Here is an 11,657-nt window from a genome sequence, read left to right on the forward strand (position 1 = left end):
ATACCTATGAACAAAAACAGAGAGGTGCTGCTCCAGGACAGCCTTCTGGAAGACTGACCGCATGTTCGTTCACATCTTAATTTGTGTTTAAGTATTGAGTATTTACACTTTGGGTTACAGCCCCAAAATGAGTGAGAACAATCAGTGAAATAGCAGTTTGGTCTTGCAGGTCAGAGAGAGATGTGACTGTTAGCTGTTAAAGCGGTGATCCTGATGCTTTGGCTGCACAAACCTGCAAGTGGTGGTGCTGATTAAAGATAAACCGAGAGCTGATAGGCTGCCAGCAGCCACAGTGTGTGTGTGTGTGTGTGTGTGTGTGTTTCTGTGTGCACACACCTTTAATGTGCAGTTATTTCAGGCCTTCAAGCCTTCAATTATATCCAAAACCCAGTATGAAAGCTCCTGTCACTTTTCTCGCCTGTTTCGCTTATCCTAATGAAATGATTTCGTGCCCATGTGACTGAGTGGGTGACAGAGAGAGAGAGAGAGAGAGAGAGAGAGAGAGAGAGAGAGAGAGAGAGAGAGAGAGAGAGAGAGGCATGACGAATAAGCCTGGAAGCTTATTAAGTGAGTATCAGGGACGGAGGCCTGGACACCTCACCCCCCGAGTGCAGCTCGGCTGAACGCTCCTCCCTGAATTGACAAGCAGCCAGCCAGCTTCCTCAAGAAGAACAAGCAAGCCATAATTAGCCCGTCCAAACCGCAGCGTCACTTCCAGCAGCTCGGAGATCCAAAATAATCCGTCTCCGTGGCTACCCTGTTGCCGGGAGACAGTTTGGGTGGGACAGGTCAATGACAGAGACGGGCAGAGGTGACAGGCCAGGGTGCTCAAAGACAACACATCGTAATACTATTGTTCACCCTCTGCATCAAAGCCATCAGAGACAATCATTGGAAATAAAAAGTCACCGTGTTAAAGGTGCCCTGTTGAGGGTTTGCTGTGCACAAACTCAAGTTATATGTAACGCCTAACACACGCGTTGAATGTATTTCCTTCCACATGCAACACCTTTTAAAAATGTATTAAATTGCATCCATGTTTGCTGGTATGTAAACATCATGGGAACGCATCAAAGTCTGCTTACAGGTTGTATAAAGTTGAATAAAGCTTTAGTGTGTACAGAGGGAGTTTGGGGTCACTTGAGACGACGTCGGTTGGTTAGTTAGTCTGAAGACTAAAAGTTTAAAAAAGAAAATAAACTGGTGTGTGAAGTTAGAAAGAAGTGAGCAAACCAGACCTCCATATCACGCTCCTCATCTCTGCATAGAGACTGAAGGCTACGTTAGCCACTGCTAGCATAAGACGCCTGAATCTCTGACAGAAATGTCTACGATCAAGGTGCATTGTGGGTAAAGCAGGCTGGCAGGTTTTGACAAGGAAGAAGAATGGATGGAAGAAAACAGATTTTGTCAACATTGTGCATTGTAATAAAGCCACGTCACAGACCTTGTAAGTATTTTAATATATAATAATATGGTGACTTCTGTTTTCCCTTGTGGGAAACATTTGTAGAAAACTCAATTCTCCAAGAGGAGAATTGAGTTTGAAGCGCAAAAACAGGGCGGATGTAAATATAAAGTCAGTGTATGGAGTAACTGCTAACAGTTACACAAAATGTCACATGAATGGACAAATGTCAAGAGAAAAAAATTGCTTTTTTGGTTCCAGCTATTTTTTTGACTAATATTCACAAAATGTATGTTTGCTGGTAAAGTAAAGGGCCGAGTTGTTTAAAGATCCTCTCCTCTGAAAAATGTCTCTCATCATATTCCTCTACACGTTGTGTCAGCCGCTGCCAGTAACAAACTAACATCTCACGAACTAACTCTCCAATCTTTCTTCTAACGAGCTCTTCAAAGGTGGTGGGCGGGGCATTTGGTCTGTGATATTTGCATATTCATAAATCCTGAATTTCCCACTGAGGGAGAAAGATGTGCTTCCAGCCCTCCTTTTTCATTTATTTCCTTTTTATGTTGGAAAACCATGTTAAACTAAATATTATTCATCGCAGAATATTTTTCCATACTTGTGTCCGGAGGGGTACTTTCACTTATGCCCCCCCTTGAAACAGAAGGCCTATTTTTAGTCCAGCTCCCATCTCTGACCCTATTATGTCACTGCAGTTGTGTCTTAGCAGAGACTCTTAAGCTGTCCAGGTCTCCTGAGTGAAGGTCACTCAACTCAACATGCACGTGAGGGCGCTTTGTATGAGATTCACTGTGACTGTTCTGAAACGGAGAGCGGAGGTAATTAAAGTATGCCGTCACCGTGCTGCCATCTGCTGGCCGCTCCGAGTCACAGCGTCTCCTGAGGAGTGAGGAAGTTTCCTGAAAAACACAAGACTCAGCCCTTTGCCCTAAACGCCTCCTCCCTCGTATCTCTCTGAGAGTGGGTGAGGGGTCAGACAAAAAAGAACACCCTGTGTACTTTGCCTAGACGTCAACCACAAAACAAGATGTTCCCTTGAGGAACGATTTCCCTTTTTCTACAGAAAAGAGTTGCCCAACAGTTTCTCAGGATTTTCAAATGGAAGCCGAAAGACAAAATACAACACGGACTGCATTTCACATTTATTTACAAAACTTATACAAAGAAACCTGTGGCATCATCAGATCTTTGACTCCCAAGTGATGAGTGAAGTGTCCTCAGCCAGTGATGGGTTTCTTTCAAAAGTAAAGTGCATGATAAAGAGGCTTACAGTGAAGCCGCTGAGGCTGTGTAATGGGTGTGTGTGTGTGTGTGTGTGTGTGTGGTCTGACTGAGGGAGCTGTCACTGCTTCGCTCCCTCATCTTGGCTTTTTCTCTTCCATCCCAGCGAGGATCTGAAGGACTGTCTGGTTGAAGTCATCGGGCTGGTCGGCGAAGACGTAGTGGCCTGCTCCTCTGATCACCTGACAAACACAAACACAGGGAGAGAGAGAGAGAGAGAGAGAGAGAGAGAGAGAGAGAGAGAGAGAGAGAGAGAGAGAGAGAGAGAGAGAGAGAGAGAGAGAGAGAGAGAGAGAGAGAGAGAGAGAGAGAGAGAGAGAGAGAGAGAGAGAGAGAGTCGGCTGTTTCGAGATAAAGCTGTCGTGGTTCACATAAGGCAGGTGAACTCTGAGATGGATATTTCTCTTGAGGCAAAAACATTGACATCCTTTGTATATTTGGTTGTGTTGATTTCTCCAGAATTCACCACCAAAGTAGATAATGCCTCATTTGCATATTTTAACACAACAGTTCTGAAAATGTGTAATACAAAAATAAACATTGTCTTAATGTGAGTAATCAACTGGTTTCATGGAGATATCTATTGGTTCATTTAAAACTACAAATACAAAGAGATGCCCTCAGTAAAAAGCTTTGACTCTAATATGTCAACAAAAAGAAACAACAATGTGGAACTTGGATTTATCCAATGTTCAGATTTCTGTTCTGGAAATGAATTGAAGTTATGAACTGGGGAAGTTTCACGGTGCTATTAGTTGCATGTTGACCCTATTCCCCTTACACCACATCCTGAAGAGACGTGACATGAAACCAGAACAAAAGACCTTACCGTGATGTGCACATCTGGTCTGGTTTTCTTCAACGCATATCCAGAGTCACTGTCAATGCTGGAGCGTGAGCCATAGATGAAGGAAACGGGAATGTCAGCCTGGACTTGGCCGATCCTCTCCAGCATGGGCCTCTGCGCCCAGCCGTAGGGGATGCTCATGTTCCTAAAGGCTGTTTCTCCACTGAAGCAGAGAGAAATAATGTTAGAGAGATGAACTCGGTACGTACGGTATAAACATATACAAGTTCCTCACCTCGGAGTCTGGGCATTCAGATGGTAGATGTAGTCGGATACTGTGTTGTCGTCAAACACAGAAGAGTATTTCTGCTTGAAATCCGACCTGATTGTCTGGACCAGCATGGGACCTGAGAGAAGAGAGAATATTTACTTCCAGATGTTCGTATGATAGCTGCAAACAAGTGTGTGTGTGTGTGTGTGTGTGTGTGTGCTGACCTAGAGGCCCAGCCAGTCTGAGTCCAGCCAGTGGGTTGAAGGGGCTCATGACGGCCCCCATGGCTCTGATCCACACTGGGATGGTGTAGTGTTGGGGGTTCTCTGGACGTGCTGGGAAACCCCATGGCTCCACCAGCAGCAGATGTTTTACCCTGCACACACGCAGTTAGTTACTTGATAAATGAACACACTAAATGTTAAATTTGAATTGCAAATCCCACCATTGACTTGTGTACGGGCTTGCACCTCGTGTAGCAGATGGTAAAGTGTGACAAAGTACGAAAAGAGACAGTGAATGTCACAGACTCTTTGAGATCCTACATAGCAGGACCACGGTCGGATTTCAATGTTCAAGTAGCAATCGACAATTGTTTTGCTTTCCAGTATCATTATGAAGTCAATTGCACAGATATCGAATATCAGTATACTAACGCAAATAGCTGGATCGGATATCGGCGACAATGGGCCCGATCTATTCTATTCAATTCTATGTTTATATACTCTATACATTTGATATTTGGATTCCTGTTTACATTTTGACCAAATTAGCGTTGCATTTAAAAGGTTTATAACATGTTTTACCAAGTTGCTGGTCTCCGATTTATTATTCTATTAATAAATTTAGTTCCGCACTAAATAAACAAACCAAAGCACCTGTGTGGGTATTTGAGTGTGTAGGCAGCAGACAGGTATCCTCCCAGGTTATGTCCCAGCAGCACCATTTCCTCCAGTCCCACCTTGTCCCTCCACTCCTCCAGCGCCTCCACAAACTGCTCCTCAGCCCCCTCCGGGTCGGTGGTGAACTCGGGGCGGCTGCTCCTGCCGAAGCCCAGCAGGTCCAGAGTGTAGACCGGCCCACTGCTGGAGAGAGAGTCCAGGTTTTGGGCCCAAAGGGCAAGCCCGCCTCCAAAGCCGTGCAGCAGAACCAGAGGAGATCTGGGCTGGGCGGGGGGCTGGGGGAGAGAGCATGGCTGTGGCCTGGTGGAAAAAGCTAAGGTCCACAGATAGTTGCTGTTGGATATGCGGACGTGTTGCCTGGAGAAAGGCCGCTCCACACCTGGGGGAATTATGGGACAAGGGGAAGACGGAGGAGGGAGGAAAAGTAAGAGAAATGGGACTCAGCCTAACCGCTCCAGATTTATTCGACTGGTACTTTTGACAATTTGTTTCCAAGACAAAATATTACATGAATTGCAGACAGCGAATCCTCTGAGCATTTAGACAACGCAACATCTCAACTTGTGATCTCAGCAGTGGTTCAACAGCACACTTACTCTTCAGCATTTTTTCCTCTGCATCTTTCAGCTGAGAGGCAGAAGTGGGGCACCAAGAGGGAAGCCAACTTAATATCCAGGAGCTGTGACAGCAGACATGCACAGGCAGGCAGACATAACATGTAAAGTGCAATCTCAGACAACGGCTGACTACAATTTGAACTTTGACCATATGACATTGCTGCTATCAGCACTGTTGGTATGCAATCTATACTTCCCAGAATCCCCCTTCTAGACAAACTTGACATCATGTAAACAATATAAGGAGTGAAGCCAAGCTACTTCGGTTACACTTTGTATTTTGAGACCAAATGTCATTAAAGATATGTGTTGACTTGTTTCCCTATATGCATGTTGACTCGGGTTAAGATTACTTCAGAAGTCTCTCGTAACCACTGCTCAATTCAACATTGCATCAAATGCAGTTATATCAGGAGACGGTTATAACACACATTAAAATATTTGTAACAGAGATACAGGCAGAGATTTCATGAACGAGTTGAATAAAGTTGTTTTTATTGTAATAGAATACCGATCTGCCTAAGGGAACATGTTGTACTCCTGAAGATACTGACAGATTTGAACTGATATTCAACTTCATGTGGATATTTGACAGTAAAAGAGAAATGACACAACTTTAACAGAGGTCTGAATCATGTTCATAATGAAAGTACTAGTTCAAAACAACAAGGCAGTTAAGTCATAACAAAACGGACGGCATTCAAAGGGGAACAACAACTGACATAACCAACCACGGTATGAAGACGATTTTAAAATAAAAAGCGTCTTCAGGGATAAATAAACTCACCTCTGCTCTTTGGTAGGTTGTATCTCCTCTGCCATCCTGCGCATGGTGTTTTGTGATGGTCTCGCGACCAGGTACTGTAAGAATTCATAGTGATGCGTTCGGGTACATTCCGTAAATAAACAAATCTAAACTTTTATATAACTTTTACATACTACACTACATTAAACACAAAATATCCTTTTGCCCAAGTATGTGTCTGTGCAGCATGTGGTTATTTAAGAACATACACATATGAATGAAAACCGAAATTATCTTGACGTTTTTGGAGACTTTGTAAATCTGTGGACTCGGAGCGCTTTCAGAGAGCTGAAAGCTAGTATGTCCGACTACACCTGAAGGCAGCAGCGTGGTCTGAAGCTCAGGTGGGCGACGTTCGTCGTCTTTAGCTCTAGTTTAAGGAGAAATTCCGCTCAGACAGTTTATGCTTACTCGAAGAAATGCTATGGATTCTTTAAGAGTTGTTTAGGCACTGTGTCAAACCTTAACCAACCTCCTAAAGTTACACAGCTGACCTCCAATGGCTCCATTTAACAGAGGTAGGCCTGATGTTTATGTATTTTACACGAGTAAAATCGGGAATTAAACAATTCAACATTAAGCTAAATCAGAAGAGTAAAATACAAGAACAAGTGGGTTATTTTGGGGTAACATATTAGCATATAAATTAGCATACCCTGTTCAATGCTTTCAGTTATAACGATACTCTGCCAATCAGAGGCTGGATGGCTAATTGAACCATTAATAGAAACTGTTTATGCTGTTAAGGACACATTTTCAAAAATATCTTTGGCATTAACCTCGAAAATGTTTACTTGAACAGTCTTCGAGTAAATCCCGTTTTTTACACGCGAATTTAACATTTAAAAAACAAGTGTAAAATACAAGAACAAGAGGGGTTTGTCAATTAGCACAGCAAACCCCTTTCATACCTCACTCGGCCAATCAGAGGCTGAATGTCAAATTAAATGTTAAAGTAAGTGTTTTTAAAGTCACATTCTTCCAAAATATCTTTGGCATTAACGTGAGTATGTTTACTTGAACGTTACTCAAGTAAATGTCGTTTTTACACACGAGCTAAAGGTAATTTATAACAATTTGTCTAGTTTTTGTATCTTGAAGCATTATGTGAAATACTGTGTTTCAAAAATATTTTTTCATTCATTAAACAACTGGTGAAGCTTCTTGCTTTATGCTGCTGGGGTACAAATAAAAAGTTAATTAGAATGAAATACACCAACAGAAATTTGCCTGGAAGGGCTGAAAAATCTCTTTGTCTTGTGCAATGGCAAGCCAAGGAAGATGACTTTGGCTTTCCTCAAACTAATTTTAGGAAAACACAATTGCAGGCATGGAGATTAAAGCGTTGCTTATCTGCATACATTTCGTATTATAATTTCAGATAAGGAAAGAGATTAAAGGCAAAGTTAATTTAATTCATTATCCTCAAGGATTTGAGTGGTACAGTATGATCCTGCTGCTGCAGGAATAGCACTTTTTATATCTCCCTTTTTCCCTTTTTTTCTTTAAACGCTTACTGTGAATCTCATTAAATCTTAAAAGGAGGGTTATCTTGTAGATATTACAGAGGTATTACCCTTGAAATGGTCAGGAGCACCCTTCAAAAAATGATTCTGTAGTCGGTGTCGGAGACCTCTGGAACTAGGAGCCGCTTAACAAACTCCGGATTTAAATCGGTCAACAAACAACATACATTGTGAACAATACGTACATTTGATACAGATATTTTAAAAGCTTTTACTCGGGTATTTATTTCTCCAACATGGTGGCAGGTCACTGTGGATATAATCACTTTTCAAATGCAGCGATGATCCGCAAAAAAAAGCCACTCTTTCTCATAAAGGATTTGTGATGTTCTCTCTTACAGGTCAAGGACAATTTGAGGGGAGCCCAACCAGTCCTGGTCCACAAGGTGGCGTACTTGTGTTCTTTTAGTACACCCACACACACACACACACACTACTTTGTCCTTCATTCCTCAAACACAATTTTCCTCTCGTACCACCCACTTCTGGTGGCTCTTTGACTGTGGGCTTACTGAGTGGTTCCTGAGTGGTTCATTTCCTTGGCTCTCATAGATGCACACACTCTTTCTCTCTCCGTGTGTTGCTGTTCGTTCACTCTGCTGAGCACTCAAAATTTCATAAACCAGTAGACAATGAGGCTGTAGTCAAGCTCGGCTGAAGCCGTCTGGAGACCAGTAACTGTGTGAAGCTTTTTAAAGTGAGGAGACGGCATGAAGCTGCGGCATGGAGCCGGCCTGCTCAGTGGCTCTCACAACTAAATGCTATAGTCATGCTAGCGAGAAGGTTTCAGCGTGCTTCCTCTTCCTTTGGTTTTATCAGAGGCTCAAAATCAGTATCCTGCAGTAAGGCAGTAAATTGACTTATCAAAAGGTCTGTTCAGTCTCATCAGTCCTGGGACAATCAGGAGGACATTTCACAAAACAGGCCAACAATTTAGTCTAAATTGTGTTATCTAACTGATTGTTCTTGGAGGTGTGCATAGTGTCAATTCAAGTAGCACTACTCGAGTGCATGCAGAAATATGACACCGTTCAGTGCATAATTAGGCTTTTTTCCAGCGATGATGATACTCAGGAATCTGAATGTGTCTGTAAGTTGTGTTTACATCATTATCTTGTCAACCTGAATACATTTGACACTCTGCTGATATTTATACAGGAACCAAATACAGTGTCCACGTTATTAAAATGAACAAAGCATAGGTGGTTGAAGATAAACTGTGGTTGGATTTCAAGTGAACACTGGAATTGATTTAACCTGTGTGTCCCAATTCCATACTCCAGACTCATTTTCAGGCTTTTTAAAAGATGACAAAGTTTAGTATACTCGTGAAAGCCAGCATGCATACTAAAAAGGTTAAAGAATTGTGTGCGCTGTTGATGCACACGACACTATTGTACCAAAAAGCAATGCACAAAGGGAATGGAGGAGCCGCTAACAGCTGCAAAGAAATGTTAATAATCTGTGGATGGTGTGTAGGATTTATGGGAAATCTATTAGCATAAACGGAATATATATTGGATTCATAGCAATGATCAGATTCAGTTGATTGCAATATGCAACCTCCGTGGCTATAGCTGCCACTTAATCCTACACACTGTTCCTTTAAGCTGGATAGGCAGTGGCATCCCATCGTTGCAGTTAGCTCGACGTCCGTCTGTGTAAATGTTGCATCGTTTCTTGTTGTCACAAAACCCTCTCTCACAGCAGACGTGTTGCCTTGTCGCAACAGGAAGAGGACAGGTGACATTAACGAATGCTTCATTCTATTCAAGTGTCTCAGAAACCCGTGCCAGCATTCGCAAGAGACACCTTTTCACAGCAGACATTGATGTGATTGCAGAGTAAACACGGGTGTAATTGATGAAATGAGTTATAGTCCTGTTCTATTTAGTGTCACAGCCATTCCAGTAAGCAGACATTCACAATACCAGGGCCCTGGCCCACCTAAATGGAACAGGGCCATAATTAATGTTATTAGTTACACCTGTGTTTGCCCGGCAACGTCAACATAGTTGCTGTGAAGAGCTATAAAAAGGCCTTGAAACTGAAGCAGCTTAATGCAAATCAGGCATAATTATTTAAATTATTTTCGCCTGTGCTTTTCCTACTGTGACACGTCAAAATGTCTTCAGTAAAATAAAGGCCTGTGGATTTATTATATACTATTTCATTTAGTACACAGTAGTAGAGAACCCACTCAGGTGTTTTCACTTATGCCTCATTAGAACTAATTAAGGCTGGTGTGTGCATGTGTAGAGACTCTCTCACTCGTTTCGTTGCACTTGTTAAGGTGGGGCAGCCTAAACCTTCATCATTCTGGTTAGTGCATGACGTTTGGTGACCTCACACAGTTCCCATTATAGCTACACCCAACTGCAAGTTGAGCAGGAGGCCTGATTAGCCAGAGGAATTGCAAACACCCGCAAGGGAGCTCAGGGCCCTCATTGATCGTAATAAGTATCGTCGTTGTAATAATATATTCGTGATATGTGGTACTTGTGTCATTGCGTTGGAGCTCAGGACAACATGGATAGTCTCCGGCATGTGAGTGACATTGTGGCTGGCCCTGAACACATCACTGGTATATATTTTCTATAACAGTGTGTGTGTGTGTGTGTGTATGACCTGGTCTGCAGTACGTCCATTTTTCTGGATCTGATTAGCACGAGGTTAATCATACAGACCCGCTGTGGATTAGTCATTTAGCTGTGAGCTACACTCTGTCATGACTTTTTCGGGGCATGGCCCAGTGCAGTATGGGTTGTAAAAGTGACCGAGCTGTTAGCGTAAGATGAAAAAGGGGGATGGAGGAGGAGAGGCGTGTGGGTCTGTCTGGTTGCTAGGAAACGTGGCCGGCGCCAACAGCGGATGTGATTTATAATGGCCAGCCTCACCGTCTCGCTTTCTCCACTAGTTTCCTCCTTCCTCTCCTCCCTTTCACTTTTCCACTGACTCTCTCCATCCCCGAGCCTCATTTCTATCCTCAGCATCCGTGCGGGTCTGTTAACCGGCCCTGTCTCACTGAGCTGAGTACTTACTGCTGGCATTAGGAAAGGCTGTTATTTATATGGGTCTTCCTGATATTCTCTCCTGCATCCATACAGATGAATTCCAACAACTTCAGTTTATTTGGAAAATAACGACTCATTTTAAATCGTTCTCTCTCTCGCTCTCTCTCTTTCTCTCTCTTTTTGGTTTTCCTGCAGAATGTAATTATATAGGTGCAGCAACTTCCGTTCGTGTACGTATGAACGTGCACGTTCACATGATCATGCATGAGCTGCACCCACATGAATGGATGATATTGATTTGCAGAGACTTGATCCTCCTCGGGATGTGAAAATGCTCAGGGGACAAATACAGTGTGAGGAGGAGGAGGAGGAGGAGGAGGAGGAGGAGGAGGAGGAGGAGGAGGCACGAGGCCATGTGAGGGAACAGATAAACGGCCAAATGCAGGGCTACATGTAAGATGAAAGGATGTCATTCAAGAATGCAGTGATGAACAGTGTAGCTTTGGATAGAATGGGTTTTTCACGCCAGCTCTTAAAATAGACATGTTTTGTGCGAAAAGTACAGTTAGTAAAAACAGTGTTCAGACTTCAGACTATCATGAGACCCTAAAGTTTCTACTGAAAGACACTCTTACAAAATCACTATTGTGTGAGTGGCTCCTTAAGCAGAGTGACACGGCAGATTTTTACGAGTGGGCAGACTTTGCTGTTGATTTTATGCGAGAGTCGGATAGTTTTGGTTTTATCCGCTAAGAAGTCTCTGAGATTCTGTCATTCAGAAAAAAAAGTGAAGATTCAACCGCAACATGTTTTCCCGGAAACAGTGTCCCAGTTAATTCAATAATCTCACTGCTAACAGTGGGGTCAGGGCTAACAGTTTTCAAAGGAACTGCTTTATGCTGAGAAAATGGTTCCTTGGCAAAATATAGGGCTACTGATATCAATCTATCATCATCATTCCACCGATTATGCCATCCATAAATCGAGAGAACGGATAAGAAGTGATCACTTTAGAAAAGGTATAC

The 11,657-nt window shown here is 42.9% G+C and overlaps 1 protein-coding gene across 1 annotated transcript; it reads right to left on the reverse strand.

Moving 5' to 3' along the window:
- Window positions 1-2,758: 2,758 nt before the first annotated feature.
- Window positions 2,759-6,136, reverse strand: LOC306791268 (1-acylglycerol-3-phosphate O-acyltransferase ABHD5-like). Its single transcript, XM_079287919.1, has 7 exons — window positions 6,075-6,136; window positions 5,267-5,349; window positions 4,647-5,049; window positions 3,993-4,144; window positions 3,793-3,904; window positions 3,540-3,720; window positions 2,759-2,892 (listed from the first exon to the last, which is right to left on the reverse strand). Exons 1-7 carry the CDS (start codon window positions 6,116-6,118, stop codon window positions 2,788-2,790), a joined length of 1,080 nt encoding a protein of 359 aa, XP_079144045.1. The 5' UTR covers window positions 6,119-6,136; the 3' UTR covers window positions 2,759-2,787.
- Window positions 6,137-11,657: the final 5,521 nt, after the last annotated feature.

The sequence above is a fragment of the Melanostigma gelatinosum genome (assembly GCF_949748355.1).
Source record: "Melanostigma gelatinosum genome assembly, chromosome: 17".
Lineage (NCBI taxonomy): Eukaryota > Metazoa > Chordata > Actinopteri > Perciformes > Zoarcidae > Melanostigma > Melanostigma gelatinosum.

What these genes read in the sequence shown, in the direction of transcription:
- LOC306791268 (XM_079287919.1), bottom strand. Translation starts at nt 6,118, where the DNA reads ATGCGCAGGATGGCAGAGGAGATACAACCTACCAAAGAGCAGAG. An exon ending in ACACTCAAATACCCACACAG is followed by an intron (nt 4,145 to 4,646) that starts GTGCTTTGGTTT and finishes GCGTGTGTGCAG; the next exon opens with GGTAAAACATCTGCTGCTGG. An exon ending in GACCAGATGTGCACATCACG is followed by an intron (nt 2,893 to 3,539) that starts GTAAGGTCTTTT and finishes TGTGTTTGTCAG; the next exon opens with GTGATCAGAGGAGCAGGCCA.